Source organism: Chrysemys picta, chromosome 3 (assembly GCF_011386835.1).
Source record: "Chrysemys picta bellii isolate R12L10 chromosome 3, ASM1138683v2, whole genome shotgun sequence".
Classification (NCBI taxonomy): domain Eukaryota; kingdom Metazoa; phylum Chordata; order Testudines; family Emydidae; genus Chrysemys; species Chrysemys picta.
Window position 1 is genome coordinate 3,243,762 of NC_088793.1, and position 17,371 is coordinate 3,261,132.

The following is a 17,371-nucleotide window of genomic DNA, read 5'->3' on the forward strand; positions in this document are numbered from 1 at the left end:
CAGACCATGGGACGAGGTGGCCGGAAAAGGTTCCTGTGGGAGAAGGGGTTCCTGTACCGAGAATGGGCTCCCCCAGGGAAAATGGAGTCAGGGGGGATCAGGAGGCAGCTGGTGGTACCCCAGAAGTATCGCCGCCAGCTGCTGTGCCGGGCCCATGACATTCCCCTCTCAGGGCACCAGGGAACCTGGCGTACCCAGCAGAGGCTGCTACGGAGCTTTTACTGGCCTGGGGTCTTTGTTACTGTCCGACAGTACTGCGGATCCTGTGACCCCTGTCAGAGTGGGAGGAAGGCCCGGGACAAGGGGAAACAGCTTTAGGACCCTTGCCCAGCATAAAGGATCCTTTCCGGAGGGTGGCCAAGGTTAAAAGGGCGGCTCTAAACCAAGAGAGCCCAAAGCACAGACCTCCAGACTGGAGCGCTGGGAGAAGACCACAGCCCAGTTGGAACCCCAGGGGTATGGGGGTGGGAAAAGGGCGCAGGCCGCATAAACCTTCCCACATGCGAACTGCGAGGGCCATCAAGCACCCCCGACCTAAGAGGCGGCGTGAAACTGGAGGGGCCTGGTGTAATTCTCACCAAGGAATGGGAGGGATGCGGGGGCATCCATGGGAACGGGGGTAGGTTCGAACTTCCCCGGGTCACTGGCTAAAGTGACCCTGCTCAGTTCGGTCTCGAAGGGGGGAGATGTGACGAACTGGGACTGTTCTTACTGTGGTCTGTGAATGCTGACAGGGGAGTGTGGCTAGGATAGTCTGCATTGGGGGATGGGAGTCTGCCCGAAGGCGAATACCTGAGCGTGTAACATGAGAACCCAGAAAGGGGTTGGAGGCCAGGTGACACCTTGGCCCGGGAAACTGAACAAAGGCGGTGGGAGGGGTCGCTGAAGGCAGAGTGCTGGAAGCGGGCTGGAGAGATGGCTGGGAGGCAGAGATGGCTCTGACCCCCCTAAGGGGGGGTGGGCTGGGATGCCCTGGGACCCCAAGCTGGACCTAACTGAGGGGGGCCCTGTTGTCTGTGCCTGCAAGACCTGTCTTGGACTGTATTCCTGTCATCCAAATAAACCTTCTGCTTTACTGGCTGGCTGAGAGTCATGGTGAATCGCAGGAAGCCGGGGGTGCAGGGCCCTGAGTCCCCCAATACTCCGTGACACACTGCCACCACCAAGTGAGTTAGACAAAGATTCTGGAAAAGGACCACTTGGAGTTCCTGTTTCCCCAAAATATCCCCCCAAGCCCCTTCATCCCTTTTCCTGGGGAGGCTGGAGAATAATCTACCAAGCAGATAGGTAAACAAGGTGAGCACAGACCAGACCCCTGGGTTTTTAGGACACTAGAAACCAATCAGGTTAGTAAAAGCAGAATTTTATTATAAAGAAAATAGTAAAAGCAGCACCCCTGTAAAATCGGGATGGAAGGTAATTTTACAGCTAATAAGATTTAAAACACAGAGGATTCCCCTCTAGGCAAAACTTCACAGTTACAAAAACAGGAATAAACCTCCCCCTTAGCACAGGGACAATTCCCAAGCTAAAACAAAAGATAACCTAACGCATTTCCTTGCTATTGCTTACTATTTTTGTAATCTTGGATGCTGATTTCAAGTAGGGTTTTAGGAGATGGTTTCTCCTGCCCTGGTCCCTCTCTGACCCGGAGAGAACAACAAAGAAAGCACAGACAAAACCTTCCCCCCCAGATTTGAAAGGATCTTCTTCCCTTATTGGGAAGGTGCCAAACAGGTTATTTGAGCTTCTGGGTAAAGGAGGGATTTTATGCTCCCCTCAACTGTGTGTTTGACAGGGAGTCCAGCTGCTCTGGGGCCATCTTTGCAGCCCGTGCAGGGAGCCAGCCAGATGACTCCTCCCAGCCTGGCCGTGCTCGTTGGGGGGAGCCAGCGTTCCCCACCCTGCCTGGGCTTCAGCCAGTGCCCGTGGCCTGCTCCGGCTTGCTTGGCCCTGGCCTGGCCGAACCGGGTGTAGCAGGCTGGCCTCTCGCTGGGCTGACTCGCCAGTACCCCCTGCTGCGTTGCAGAGACAGACCCACCCCACTAGCCTGTGACTCGGGAGAGCAGGATTCAATCCCCATCTGTCCAGGCCCTGCCCTGCCGCACAGGCTGTGAGGAGAGAGACGTTGCAGACTGGGCGATGCTCAGGTACTGCAGCTCTGGGGGCCTGGATTCGTAGGACAAGACAGAGCAACCCAGAGCCACTTGCTCTAGGCCCTTGAAAAAACTCTTTTTTCCTTCCCTCCCGTCCAGCCCTTGACCCCATGCCCATCCCCTGGGTGTCTGAGCGCCTCCCCGCCGCCTCTCCCCAGAGCAGTGCCCGGATCAGGGCGAGCAGGTGATCGAACAAGCCCCACAGAGCGCGGGCTGCGACCTGGGGGCCCAGCCGGGTTCGCCGAGGGCAGGACGATGCCCATTGCTCGGCCCAATGTCAACGCCCTGCTGCCCTGACCAGCGTGACTCAGAAGCGCCTCTCCTGTCCCCCACAGGCTGCTCTGGTCGGAGGGACGACCATGGTCATCGGCCACGTGCTGCCCGACAGGGAGACCTCCCTCCTGGACGCCTACGAGAAGTGCCGGAGCCTGGCCGACCCCAAGGTCTGCTGTGACTACGCCCTGCACATGGGCATCACCTGGTGGGCTCCCAAGGTAAGCGAGGACCCCGGCACTCGGCCTGGGGAAGGGCCAGTGGCCAGGCTGCAGGGGCTCATGCCGCCTGCTTGCGCCCCCCCCCCCCTTCTCTCCCATCCCAGTTACTGTCTGGATTGCACTGGCAGCTCGTGGGCCAGCCGTTCACAGGGACATGCCCAGGGGCTGAGTCCTTTCCTCCCAGCTTGGCACCGGACCCCGGCTGCCTCGCGAGGGCCCCACCGAGATCCCCCACTGGGGCTGGCTCTGCAGAGCTGGGCTGGGGATAACTTCTGGATGGGGCAATGCATTTGGACAGAGGCTGGGTCATGGGGTGTCTGTACCCGCTGCTAACCCCACCCAGCAGCAGCCGCTCACGCTCCAGCCGTGGGCTGTGCCTTCCACACCCTGCTGGTCCCGGCACAGGTGGCAGGCCGCTGGCCCGAGGCCCCGTGTGCTCCTGGCATCAGTGGAGTCTGGGAATGCCCAGCATGGAGTGACCCAGGGAGCCTTGGACCTGAGGGAGAACCATGCGCCCATATGTTGGTGCTGCCAGGCTGCAGCCTGGCCTTCGCCAGCTCCCTCCAGCCCCAGATTCCCAGCCCTTCGTCTGCCCCTCTGTGCTGTGTGGCTGCTGGATCTCCCATGGGGCTTTGCATGAGTTGGGCTTGGGGTGCAGTTTGTTTCTCTCTGCCCCAGAGCCGGCTGCATGCCAGGGCTGCCCCCAGGCACTAGTCCCTTCCTGTATAGGACCTTCTCCGGCCGTAGCTCTCAGCTGGTCTGTCACTGCGCCCCCCTCTCTGCTCATGGGCAGCTAGTGCAGCGCTCTCGGGCATCGCCGGTATGCCAGCCCCAGCCGGGGTCACCCTGGCCGATGGGGATTGCCGCAGCTCCCCCGGCATGGGAGTGTGGGGTTCTCGGGGGGCAGGCCTGGCCCCTGAGCTGCTGCTCAGGGCCCCAGCAGTTCTGCACTCGCGATCACAAGCCCAGGGCTCCTGCTGCCCCGCCCAGCCTGGGGCCTGCGCTGACATGCCCTAGGTCAGAGGTTCTCAACCTTTTCCTTTCTAACCCCCGCCAACATGCTATCAAAACTCCACGGCCCCCCTGTGCCACAACGGCTGGTTTTCTGCAGCTAAAACGCAGGGCCGGCGTTAAGGGGTAGCAAACAGGGCAGTTGCCTGGGGCCCCACGCCACGGGGCCCCCATGAAGCGACATTGCTCAGGCTTTGGCTTCAGCCCCAGGTGGTGGGGCTCAGGGCCCTGGACTTCAGCTTTCTGCCCCGGGCCCCAGTGAGTCTAATGCTGGCCCTGCTTGGAGGCCCCCCTGAAACCTGCTCAAGGGCCCCTAGGGGGTCCCAGCCCCCTGGCTGAGAACCACTGCCCTAGGTCCTCCTGTGGCAGCCATTGGAGCGGCTTACTGCCGGCGCTGGGCCTGAGTTGGTTGGTTTGTCTGTATGCCAGTCTGCATGGGACCGGCTCTCCCGCACACCCTAGGCCCTGTGGCAGCCGCTGGAGCGGCTTGCTGCCGGCGCTGGGCCCGAACCGGCCGGTGTCTGGCCCCCTAACCTGGTGGCACGCTTGATCTTGCTAGGGGGGCAGGTGGAGAGATGGGTTGTGCTCTGCATGTGGGGCCCAGTCCTGCAGGAGTATGCCCAGCCCCACGGCACAGGCGCCGGCCTGGCCATGCCTATCCTTCACCCTGCCCCCCCTGCCTGGCAGGTGAAGTCGGAGATGGAGAGCCTGGTGCGGGAGAAGGGGGTGAACTCCTTCCAGATGTTCATGACCTACAAGGACCTGTACATGCTGCGGGACAGCGAGCTCTACCAAGTCTTCCTCGCCTGCAAGGACATTGGCGCCATCGCCCGGGTGCACGCTGAGAACGGGGAGCTGGTGGCAGAGGTGAGCACACATGGGCTGCGCTGGGGCAGACACTGCCAAGGATTGTGGCTGGAGAGCTGGGGGCTCTTGGTGAGCTCGTGCTGAGAAATGTACCTCGGACAGGCAGGGCCCTTCACCCCGGGGCCAGGTCCCCGCTAGGGAAGGGTCCCCCCTGTGCGGAAGCCGTGCAGGAGGGACGGTTGGAGAGCCGGGGCAGCCCAGGGACCAGATGAATGTGGTGGAGAGCCCAGCTAGCACGGGGGCTGCCTGTAACAATCCTGCCAGGCAGAGGGGGGCCAGCTCCTAGCCAGCCCCCCATTGCCTGAGAGCAGCCCAGGCTCGGTCCCAGCACCGGCTGCCCGTGGGGCCAGGCAGGGCATTATTGGGGCTTGGGGGGGCTATGGTTCAGGGCAGCCTGTGCCCACTCAGACTGGCCTGGGCTCTGCTGGGCCCTTCCCACTAACTCCCTGTTCCCTCCCAGGGTGCGAAGGAGGCGCTGGATTTGGGCATCACGGGACCAGAGGGAATCGAGATCAGCCGACCGGAGGAGGTGAGGCCTGTGCTGGGCTCCCTTGCCCTCTCTGTGGGAGGCAGCAGGCAGGGCTCCAGGCCCTGGAAGATGTCAGGGACCCCAACTAGGGGTTCCCATCGCTCCCCCTGGGGCCCCATCCTGGCTAGACCAGCCCTTGTGGGTTTGCTGGCAGCTCTCCGCTCTCCCAGCCGCCCCAGTGCTTGGGTCCTGCTGGGCGCTGCGATGGAGCGTGCCGGGCGCCCCAGCCCGAAGGCCGCCCAGCGCAGGCTCCCCGCGGCCTGGGACGCTCCAGCTAACGTGGCCCCATGCAGCGGCGTTCCAGCCGCACCGCTTCTGTTAGCGGGCCCAGGCGGCCCACCCCTCCTGTGCCTGGACAAGCTGGGTCCATGTGCCGCAGCACGGCTCAGTGAGCGCCCAGCCTGCAAACTGCCTGCTGGCTGGGGGCTTCTCCACCCCAGCCCCCCTCCCAGCCACCTGGTGGGGAGCATTGGCTGCTCCAGCAGCCGGCGGGAGTGGCCGTCCTGCTCCTTCGCCTTCCCCACCCTGTTGTGCTCTGTCCCTGCCCTACAAACTGCCTTGCCCCAGCCTGCCCTGGGGGTGAGCGCCTGCCCCGCCCTGCCCCGCCCCAGCTGGGCACTGTGCCTCTGGATCCCTCCAGCAGCTCCACGGTCCAGCCATTGCCTGGCTGGGCAGGCATCTAGCCAGCCCGTTCTCCATGTCCGCTGAGCACTCGCCCTGGGCTGACCCCGGCCCTGGGGGCTGGGCAGGAAGGCTGGGCCCTCCGGCCGTGGGGCAGGCTGTGTGTTTGGGAGCTGCACCGACAGGGGGCCATGTAGGCTCCTCACTAGAGAGGGGCGATTCCCCGTCACACCAAGCACCGGGGCCAGCCTTGAGGGAATGGTCTCCAGGCCCTGCCCCACACCTGGCCCCGGGGCCGCAGTGCAGGGTTCTCTGGACGGGGGGTTGTGCAGATCCCCAGAGGTGGGGCCGTTGGGGGTGGTCTGCACTCAGAAGAGCGTCACCGTCTTTTCTGTCCCCAGCTGGAGGCTGAAGCCACGCACCGTGTGATCACCATTGCCAACCGGGTGAGTGCCCCCAGCTGCCCCAGGACCTGACACACACACACACACACACTGACACACACACAGCGCCCCCAGGCTGGGCACGGTCAGAGCCCCCGGCCCCGAGTCCCCCGTGTGACAGTGCTGCCTGTGGGAGCCAACTGAGGTCACTCAATCAGGTGAACTGCAAACAAAACGGGGCAGACAAACCCCAAACGCTGGTGGATCTTCCAATACCTAGATTTACCAACCAGCACAGAACAGCTTCTGTAGCACCTCACTGGTTATTCAGAAGGGCAAACAACGCAGTTCCCTTAAAGCGCCCGGCCTCAGGCCTCCGTCCAGACACACCTGTCAGATATGATGATATTACTGAGAATCTTATCTCATCATAGAAAAGAAAAGGTTCTTCCGACCCCAAAGGGTCAGCCACATACCCAGGTTCAATTATAACTTAGATCTTACCCAAAATACATGTTAATAGCCAATTCTTATTAACTAAACTAAAATGTATTAAAAAAGAAAAGAGAGGGAGAGTTGGTTAAAAGATCAATATACAGACAGACTTGAATTCAATTCTTGAGGTTCAGGTACAGAGCAGAGATCAGTTTGTAGTTGCCAAAAGTCCTTTTAGAAATAGTCCATAGGTTATAGTCCAATGTCCATAGTCAGGGTGGCTCCAGTCAGTGACTGGGGATCTCAATTCTTGTGGCTTAAGGTTTCCCCCTCTTGAAACCCAAAGCAGATCTGAGATGAAGCAGGATCGTGTCCCAGGGTTCTTATACATTTCCAGCAGCCTTTTGGCCTGAGAAAACAATAGGCTTAACTCTCCTTCTCCCAAACATCCTGGCAATTAGCACAGGGTAATATATCCATTAAACAGTTCCGATACAGGTTACCACAACCTTCAAAGAGACATAGAGACAGTAATACTATTTCCCTCAAGTATCATTATAAATGTTAATATTCCTTTTTTGATCTTTGAATTAAAACTACAGCAATAGACAAGACTTGTTTGCTTACATCACAAGACCTGAGCAAACATCTCCCCTTCGATCTCTAACAATGCCGGCTGCATTTCAAAGCTCTAGTCATTTACCTATCTTCCTAACCAGTCCTTAAGATTCAGCCATGGGTCAGGTCAGTCTGTGAGTTAATTAACTCTTTCTGACCCTGTCACCTTCCAATGAAATATTATATTACACTCATAACGTCACACCCCCACGCGCACACAGCGCCCCCAGGCTGGGCATGGTCAGAGCCCCTGCCCCGAGTCCCCCCACGCTTGCACACACACAGCGCCCCCAGACTGGGCATGGTCAGAGCCCCTCCCCCCCACCCCGAGTCCCCCCACGCGCGCACACACACAGCGCCCCCAGACTGGGCATGGTCAGAGCCCCTGCCCCCCACCCCAAAGTCCCCCCACGTGCACACACACACACAGCGCCCCCAGGCTGGGCAAGGTCAGAGCCCCCCACCAGGCCCAGGCAGGGGTTGGGCACTGCCTGAGGGTGGGAGCAGGGAGATGGGGATCAGTCCAGGGGCAGCAGTGGGAGGCCTTGGCGGGGATTTTTGGGAGAAGGCAGGATCCTGTCTGGCGGGGGGAGAGGTTACTTGTGTGTTTGGTACCCTGCCTACACTGGGCTGCCTGTCCCACGGACACGGCCTGCCCGTCCCTGGAGCCCCCAGGCCCCCTGCCCTGCGGACACGACCTGTCCATCCCTGGAGCCCTTGGTGACGTGGTCTGTGGGCAGGGGCGGCTCTAGGCACCAGCAAAGCAAACAGGTGCTTGGGGCAGCCCATTTGCAGGGGCGGCAGCCGGGGGATCCAGCCTGGGAGCTGAGAACCAACAGGGGCCCTGGGAACTAGTTCCTTGGTTCGCTCCCTGCCTATAGAGCCAGCCCTGGAGCAGGGAAAGAACTACATTTCCCAGCATTCCCTTGGCCACTACCAACAGGAAAGAGGGGGAGGGAGGGAGGAAGCTGAGACCTCATGCTGCAGCTTGCTGTGAATGGAGAGCTGCACTGGGAAGAGCTGGGAGAAGAAAAGCCGTACTGGGTCAGACCAAAGGTTCATCTAGCCCAGTATCCTGTCTACCGACAGTGGCCAATGCCAGGTGCCCCAGAGGGAGTGGACCAACAGGCAATGATCAAGTGATCTCTCTCCTGCCATCCATCTCCATCCTCTGACAAACAGAGGCTAGGGACACCATTCCTTACCCATCCTGGCTAATAGCCATTAATGGATTTAACCACCATGAATTTATCCAGTTCTCTTTTAAACGCTGTTATAGTCCTAGCCTTCACAACCTCCTCAGGCAAGGAGTTCCACAAGTTGACTGTGCGCTGCATGAAGAAGAACTTCCTTTTATTTGTTTTAAACCTGCTGCCTATTAATTTCATTTGGTGACCCCTAGTTCTTGTATTATGGGAACAAGTAAATAACTTTTCCTTATCCACTTTCTCCACATCACTCATGATTTTATATACCTCTATCATATCCCCCCTTAGTCTCCTCTTTTCCAAGCTGAAGAGTCCTAGCCTCTTTAATCTCTCCTCATATGGGACCCGTTCCAAACCCCTAATCATTTTAGTTGCCCTTTTCTGAACCTTTTCTAGTGCCAGTATATCTTTTTTCAGATGAGGAGACCACATCTGTACGCAGTATTCGAGATGTGGGCATACCATCGATTTATATAAGGGCAATAATATATTCTCCGTCTTATTCTCTATCCCCTTTTTAATGATCCCTAAAATCCTGTTTGCTTTTTTGACCGCCTCTGCACACTGCGCAGACATCTTCAGAGAACTATCCACGATGACTCCAAGATCTTTTTCCTGACTCGTTGTAGCTAAATTAGCCCCCATCATATTGTATGTATAGTTGAGGTTATTTTTTCCAATGTGCATTACTTTACATTTATCCACATTAAATTTCATTTGCCATTTTGTTGCCCAATCACTTAGTTTTGTGAGATCTTTTTGAAGTTCATCACAGTCTGCTTTGGTCTTAACTATCTTGAGCAGTTTAGTATCATCTGCAAACTTTGCCACCTCACTGTTTATCCCTTTCTCCAGATCATTTATAAATAAGTTGAATAGGATTGGTCTGAGGACTGACCCTTGGGGAACACCACTAGTTACCCCTCTCCATTCTGAGAATTTACCATTAATTCCTACCCTTTGTTCCCGGTCTTTTAACCAGTTCTCAATCCATGAAAGGACCTTCCCTTTTATCCCTTGGCAACTTAATTTACGTAAGAGCCTTTGGTGAGGGACCTTGTCAAAGGCTTTCTGGAAATCTAAGTACACTATGTCCACTGGATCCCCCTTGTCCATATGTTTGTTGACCCCTTCAAAGAACTCTAATAGATTAGTAAGACACGATTTCCCTTTACAGAAACCACGTTGACTATTGCTCAACTCTTTGTTTTTCTATGTATCTGACAGCTTTATTCTTAACTATTGTATTGACTAATTTGCCTGGTACCGACGTTAGACTTACCGATCTGTAATTGCCGGGATCACCTCTAGAGCCCTTTTTAAATATTGTCGTTACATTAGCTAACTTCCAGTCACTGGGTACAGAAGCCGATTTAAAGGACAGGTTACAAACCTTAGTTAACAGTTCCACAACTTCACATATGAGTTCTTTCAGAACTCTTGGGCGAATGCCATCTGGTCCCGGTGACTTGTTAATGTTACGTTTATCAATTAATTCTAAAACCTCTGTCACGGAGTATTGGGGGACTCAGGGCCCTGCACCCCCGGCTTCCTGCGATTCACCATGACTCTCAGCCAGCCAGTAAAGCAGAATGTTTATTTGGATGACAGGAATACAGTCCAAGACAGGTCTTGCAGGCACAGACAACAGGGCCCCCCTCAGTTAGGTCCATCTGGGGGTCCCAGGGCATCCCAGCCCCCCCTTGGGAGGTCAGAGCAATCTCTGCCTCCCAGCCATCTCCCCACCCAGCTTCCAAGACTCTGCCTTCAGCGACCCCTCCCACAGCCTTTGTTCAGTTTCCCGGGCCAAGGTGTCACCTGGCCTCCAACTCCTTCCTGGGTTCTCATGTTACACACTCAGGTATTTGCCTTCGGGCAGACTCCCATCCCCCAATGCAGACTATCCTAGCCACACTCCCCTGTCAGCATTCACAGACCACTGTAAGAACAGTCCCAGTTCGTCACATCTCCCCCCTTCGAGACCGAACTGAGCAGGGTCACTTTAGCCAGTGACCCGGGGAAGTTTGAACCTACCCCCGTTCCCATGGATGCCCCCGCATCCCTCCCATTCCTTGGTGAGAATTACACCAGGCACCTCCAGTTTCACGCCCCCCCTTAGGTCGGGGGTGCTTGATGGCACTCGCAGTTTGCATGTGGGAAGGTTTATGCGGCCTGTGCCCTTTTCCCACCCCCATACCTCTGGGGTTCCAACTGGGCTGTGGTCTTCTCCCAGCGCTCCAGTCTGGAGGTCTGTGCTTTGGGCTCTCTTGGTTTAGAGCCGCCCTTTTAACCTTGGCCACCCTCTGGAAAGGATCCTTTATGCTGGGCAAGGGTCCTAAAGCCGTTTTCCCCTTATCCCAGGCCTTCCTCCCCCTCTGACAGGGGTCACAGGATCGGCAGTACTGTCGGACAGTAACAAAGACCCCAGGCCAGTAAAAGCTCCGTAGCAGCCTCTGCTGGGTACGCCAGGTTCCCTGGTGCCCTGAGAGGGGAATGTCATGGGCCCGGCACAGCAGCTGGCGGCGATACTTCTGGGGTACCACCAGCTGCCTCCTGATCCCCCCGACTCCATTTTCCCTGGGGGAGCCCATTCTCGGTACAGGAACCCCTTCTCCCACAGGAACCTTTTCCGGCCACCTCGTCCCATGGTCTGTACCGCATTGAGGTCGGCCAGGTCCCTTATCTTCCGCAAGGAGGGATCTCTCTGTAACTCGGCCTGGAACTCAGCAGCTGGGACAGGGATGGCCACCTGCTCTTTCTCGGCCGCTGGGCCTGAAGCTGCAGCCTCCCTGAGCCGTGTCCCTGGGCGTTCCCTCCCCACCAGGTTAGGGTCCTGCGCCTCAGGCAAGGCACCCCCCCCAAGGCCAGGGCGCAGTGCCCCTCGCCGGCTCTGACTGCGGGTCACAACCAGTGCCCTTTGGGGGTTGCTTGGCCAGTTCTCCAGGTCCCCCCCCCATCAATACCTCAGTGGGCAAATACGGGTGTACCCCCACATCCTTGGGGCCCTCCTTGGCCCCCCACTTCGGGTGTACCCTTGCCACGGGCACTTTGACTGGTGTTCCGCCCACCCCCGTCAGGGTCAGGTAGGTGTTGGGCACCACCTGATCTGCGGCCACCACCTCGGGCCGAGCCAGCGTCACCTCTGCGCCCGTATCCCAGTATCCATTGACCTTCCTCCCATCCACCTCCAGGGGAACAAGGTACTCTCTCCGGAGGGACAGCCCCGCGCCTACCGTATAAACCAAAAACCCTGAGTCTGGAGCATCCAGCCCCCTAGAGGAGCTGGCCTGGGGCCCTTCTCTCTCTTGAGCCGTTGATAAGCTGCCAGCCCCTCTTGCGTGAGAAGCCTGCCCCTCGTCCGTCTGGGCCTCTACCAAGTTAACCCGGTGCGGGTTCGGTCTGCTCAGTCTGTCCTTGAGCTTGGGGCACTGGGCCCGAACGTGGCCTCTTCGGCCGCAGTAATAGCAGCTCATGTCCCGTGGGTCCCCTCGAGCCGGTCGGTTGTCCCTGACGCTGGGCATTCCCCGTGGGAGGGGATTTCCCATATTCCCCCTTTGGGACGTCCCAGGGTGACTCTCTCTCTGCATCGCGGCGGGCCTGTTCCTTTGGGGCTCCTCCCTGCCACCCCCTGACCGGCTCTTTACAAACTCATCGGCCAGCCGCCCTGCGTGTCGCGGGTTCTCTGGCTTTCTGTCCACCAACCACAGCCTCAGGTCGGATGGGCACCGCTCATACAGTTGCTCCAGTACCAGCAGTTTAATCAGGTCCTCCTTCGTCTGGGCCTCATCAGCCCACTTGCTGGCGTATCTTTCCATGCGGACGGCTAGTTGCAGATATGAGATCTCAGGGGTTTTATCCTGACTCTGGAACCTTTCCCGGTACATCTCAGGAGTCAGCCCAAACTCACGTAGCAGGGCCTTTTTGAATAGTTCGTAGTCCCCTTTCTCTGCCTCTTCCAGTTGGCGGTACAATGCCACGGCTTTGGGGTCCAGTAAGGGGGTGAGGACCCGGAGTCTGTCCGCGGGATCAACCCGGTGCAGCTCGCAGGCCGTCTCAAAGGCCTCCAGGAAGTCATCCATGTCCTCCCCCTCCTTGTATGGGGCCAGGATGCACTTATCAAAGCTCCGTGCAGTCCTGGGTCCCCCCTCACTCACCGCAGCCGGGGGTTCGCTGCCCTTCAGTCTCGCCAGTTCCAGTTCATGCTGACGCTGTCTCTCTTCATGCTGACGCTGTCTCTCTTTCTCCTCCCGTTCATGCTGACGCTGTCTCTCTTCATGCTGTCTCCGTTTCTCTTTCTCCTCCCGTTCATGCTGTCTCTGTTGTTCACGATCCTCCAGCTCTCTCAGTTTTAGCTCTTTCTCCCATTCCAGCCAAATCCGCTCCACGGATGCCGAACGTCGCCGGGAGGATCCTCTGCTGGCCGGCGAGCTTCGCCGGGAGGATCCCCTGCTGGCCGGGGGGGTCACGGCGCCCTCGGTATTTGCTGGGCTCCTCCCCACCCTTCCCCTAGGCATAGGAAGCAGGGGTCTCGGGCAGCCCTCAGCAGCCGGCTGACCACTCCCAGCTGGGACAGACACTGGTGCCTGCGCTGCATTTGCCAGGCTGCTTCCCTGAGACACAGGGATCAGTTCATTCGCGCGATCTTCCGCCTCCTGCCGGGCAATGAGCTGTTCTTTGGTGAGCCTCCCACTGCGCAGCCCCCTCTGCTTGCACAGCTCCACCAGGTCGCTCTTAAGCCGCTTGGCATACATCTTCCTGCTGGCCACTCACCGGCCTGTGTGCTCACAGCTCCCCACAGTTGCCAGCGGGCCCCCTAGTGTGCCAGCCCTTCTCGAGGTCACCACCTCTCTGCCAGGGTCGAGCTGCAGACTCCTCTGCCCCTGGGACCACTCGCTGCGATCCCCCCGGGGGACCCTGTTACTGCAAAAGTCCTTCTCGCTGGTCACACACTCCCAGGGGTAATAACCGTCTCTCTCTCACTCTTCAGCACGCCTGGTCCCCGTCAATCCCCCTTCGTTTTACTGCTCCCCAGTCACTTACTGCAGGAAGCGCCGTCCCCGGGGTGCAGTAGATCCCGCCGCTGCCACCAGTTGTCACGGAGTATTGGGGGACTCAGGGCCCTGCACCCCCGGCTTCCTGCGATTCACCATGACTCTCAGCCAGCCAGTAAAGCAGAACATTTATTTGGATGACAGGAATACAGTCCAAGACAGGTCTTGCAGGCACAGACAACAGGGCCCCCCTCAGTTAGGTCCATCTGGGGGTCCCAGGGCATCCCAGCCCCCCCTTGGGAGGTCAGAGCAATCTCTGCCTCCCAGCCATCTCCCCACCCAGCTTCCAAGACTCTGCCTTCAGCGACCCCTCCCACAGCCTTTGTTCAGTTTCCCGGGCCAAGGTGTCACCTGGCCTCCAACCCCTTCCTGGGTTCTCATGTTACACGCTCAGGTATTCGCCTTCGGGCAGACTCCCATCCCCCAATGCAGACTATCCTAGCCACACTCCCCTGTCAGCATTCACACACCACAGTAAGAACAGGCCCAGTTCATCACAACCTCCTCTTGTGACACTTCAGTCTGTGAGAGTTCCTCAGATTTGTCACCTACAAAAGCCGGCTCAGGTTTGGGAATCTCCCTATCATCCTGAGCCCTGAAGACTGAAGCAAAGAATCCATTTAGTTTCTCCGCAATGACTTTATCATCTTTAAGCGCTCCTTTTGTATCTCGATCATCTAGGGGCCCCACTGGTTGTTTAGCAGGCTTCCTGCTTCAGATGTGCTTAAAAAACATTTTGTTATTACCTTTGGAGTTTTTGGCTAGCCGTTCTTCAAACTCCTCTTTGGCTTTTCTTGTTACATTCTTGCACTTAATCTGGCAGCGTTTATGCTCCTTTCTATTTGCCTCACTAGGATCTGACTTCCACTTTTTAAAGGAAGTCTTTTTATCTCTCACTGCTTCTTTTACATGGTTGTTAAGCCACGGTGGCTCTTTTCTAGTTCTTTTACTGTGTTTCTTAATTTGGGGTATACATTGAAGTTGGGCCTCTATTCTGGTGTCTTTAAAAAGCGCCCATGCATCTTGCAGGGATTTCACTTTAGTCACTGTACCTTTTTAATTTCTGTTTAACTAACCCCCTCATTTTTGCATAGTTCCCCCTTTTGAAATTAAATGCCACAGTGTTGGGCTGTTGAGATGTTCTTCCAACCACAGGGATGTTAAATGCTATTGTATAATGGTCACTATTTCCAAGCGGTCCTGCTATAGTTACCTGTTGGACCAGCTCCTGCGCTCCACTCAGGACTAAATCTAGAGTTGCCTCTCCCCTTGTGGGTTCCCGTACCAGCTGCTCCAGGAAGCAGTCATTTAAAGTATCGAGAAATTTTGTCTCTGCATTTCGTCCTGAAGTGAAATGTTCCCAGTCAATATGGGGATAATTGAAATCCCCCACTATTATTGAGTTCTTAATTTTGATAGCCGCTCTAATTTCCCTTAGCATTTCATCATCACTATCACTGTCCTGCTCAGGTGGTCTCTAATAGATCCCTAATGTTCTATTCTTATTAGAGCATGGAATTTCTATCCATAGAGATTGTATGGAACATGTGGATTCACTTAAGATTTGTACTTCATTTGATCCTACATTTTCTTTCACATATAGTGCCACTCCCCCCCCGACCTGTTCTGTCCTTCCGATATATTTTGAAGCTCATAGCTTCCAACTGCCAGCCACAGCACGTGGTCCTTCAAACAACCAGACAGACTGACAAACACAAGCTCAGCACACAGCAAGTAACCCCCAAACACAAACAAACACACTACAGACAGTCACTTACTCCAAGGGTGCTGTATTGCTCCTCCTTCACCTGGAGAACTCCCTTGCGAAACTCCCTGTTAGCAGCCCCTGTTAATACCATATTTTAACATTAAAAAAATAGGACACTCCACGGGGAGGGAGGGTAGCCCCACCCTGCCACCATCCACTCCCTCCGACTGCCCCCCACAGAAACCCCAACCCATCCAACCCCCCTGCTCCCTGTCCCCTGATCACCCCCTCCCGGGACCCCTGCCCCCCAGGACCCCACCCCCCATCTAAGCCCCACTATTCCTTGGCCCCTGATTGCCCCCTCCTGAGGCCCCCCCCCAACATCCTCCCCTAGGACCTCACCCCCTACCTGTCCCCTGACAACCCCCTGGGACTCCCATGCCTATCCAACTGCTGCCTGTCCCCTGACTGCCCCCCCTGACCCATCCAACCCCCCTTGCTCCCTGTCCCTTGACTGCCCCCCCCGGAACCTCCTACCCCTTCTCCAACCCCCCAGCCCCCTTACCGTGCCACTCAGACCAGCGTGTCTGGCTTCGCGCAGCACCAGACACGCTGCTGCATACATGCTGCCGTGCTCCCACGCGGAGCCACAGGTCCCCCCCTCCCCCCGGCACCTGCCTTCCAGATTTGAACACCTCAATTCAGGAGGGCTCAAGCTCCGTTTGGGCAGCTGTTACTTCATTTCTCCCAAATCAAATCTACTGATCCACTGGAACTTGCTGTAGGAAACGTAGGATAAAATGGAGCAAGAAATGCTTCCCAGTGGTTATTAGGACTGGAATTGCTATTTTCAACAGCCATTGCCTTTTGTTGGTTTGTGTAAAAGGAAGACAGTGATATCGCATTGGCAAACTCCCCATAGAAAGAAAGAGGGAACAAAAGAATAATAAAGGCACCTCAACTTTTCCTCATTAATGTAGGACAGTCTTATAATCTGCATCCAGATATCCTCCAATCACACAAGCTGAAAATTGTTCCACTTTACTGCAGTGCTGTAACCATACGGGAACCAATCCTGTCTGTGTTCTCTGCACACCTACAATTCCTGCTGAATGACCTGCCCTGGGAGCGAGTTACCAGTGACCCAGGGCTGCGGCAGAAGGAGGGTGCAGGTGGTGGGGGGGGGGAGAGCCCAGGGCTGGGGCGGCAGGGGGGTGCGGCGAGGAACCCAGGGTTGGGATGGGGGTGTCACGGAGTATTGGGGAACTCAGGGCCCTGCACCCCCGGCTTCCTGCGATTCACTGCGACTCTCAGCCAGCCAGTAAAGCAGAAGGTTTATTTGGATGACAGGAATACAGTCCAAGACAGGTCTTGCAGGCACAGACAACAGGGACCCCCTCAGTTAGGTCCATCTGGGGTCCCAGGGCACCCCAGCCCAGCCCCCCTTGGGAGGTCAGAGCCATCTCTCCTCCCAGCCATCTCTCCAGCCTGCTTCCAACACACTGCCTTCAGCGACCCCTCCCACAGCCTTTGTTCAGTTTCCTGGGCTAAGGAGTCACCTGGCCTTCAACCCCTTCCTGAGTTCTTATGTTACACACTCAGGTATGCGCCCTCGGGCAGATCCCATCCTCCAATGCAGACTATCCCAGCCACACTCCCCTGTCAGCATTCACAGACCACAGTGAGAACAGGCCCAGTTCGTCACACATCTCCCCCCTTCGAGACCGAACTGAGCAGGGTCACTTTAGCCAGTGACCCGGGGAAGTTCGAACCTACCCCCGTTCCCATGGATGCCCCCGCATCCCTCCCATTCCTTGGTGAGAATTACACCAGGCCCCTTCAGTTTCACGCCCCCCCTTAGGACGGGGGTGCTTGTTGGCCCTCGCAGTTCGCATGTGGGAAGGTTTATGCGGCCTGTGCCCTTTCCCCACCCCCATACCTCTGGGGCTCCAACTGGGCTGTGGTCTTCTCCCAGCGCTCCAGTCTGGAGGTCTGTGCTTTGGGCTCTCTTGGTTTAGAGCCGCCCTTTTAACCTTGGCCACCCTCCGGAAAGGCTCCTCTATGCTGGGCAAGGGTCCTAAGGCTGTTTTCCCCTTGTCCCAGGCCTTCCTCCCCCTCTGACAGGGGTCACAGGATCGGCAGTACTGTCGGACAGTAACAAAGACCCCAGGCCAGTAAAAGCTCCGTAGCAGCCTCTGCTGGGTACGCCAGGTTCCCTGGTGCCCTGAGAGAGGAATGTCATGGGCCCGGCCCAGCAGCTGGCGGCGATACTTCTGGGGTACCACCAGCT

At 57.0% G+C, this 17,371-nt stretch overlaps 1 protein-coding gene across 4 annotated transcripts in view; it reads left to right on the forward strand.

Annotated features, from left to right (window-relative positions):
• The window catches only part of DPYSL5 (dihydropyrimidinase like 5), a 123,984-nt gene that overhangs the window by 67,584 nt on the left and 39,029 nt on the right, over positions 1 to 17,371 (forward strand). For all 4 annotated transcript variants that reach the window (XM_042861475.2, XM_042861477.2, XM_042861476.2 and 1 more), the window contains 4 exons: positions 2,492 to 2,650; positions 4,349 to 4,528; positions 4,989 to 5,057; positions 6,080 to 6,124. In XM_042861475.2, the coding sequence (XP_042717409.2) occupies positions 2,492 to 2,650; positions 4,349 to 4,528; positions 4,989 to 5,057; positions 6,080 to 6,124 (453 nt within the window). The remainder of the gene's footprint in view (positions 1 to 2,491; positions 2,651 to 4,348; positions 4,529 to 4,988; positions 5,058 to 6,079; positions 6,125 to 17,371) is intronic.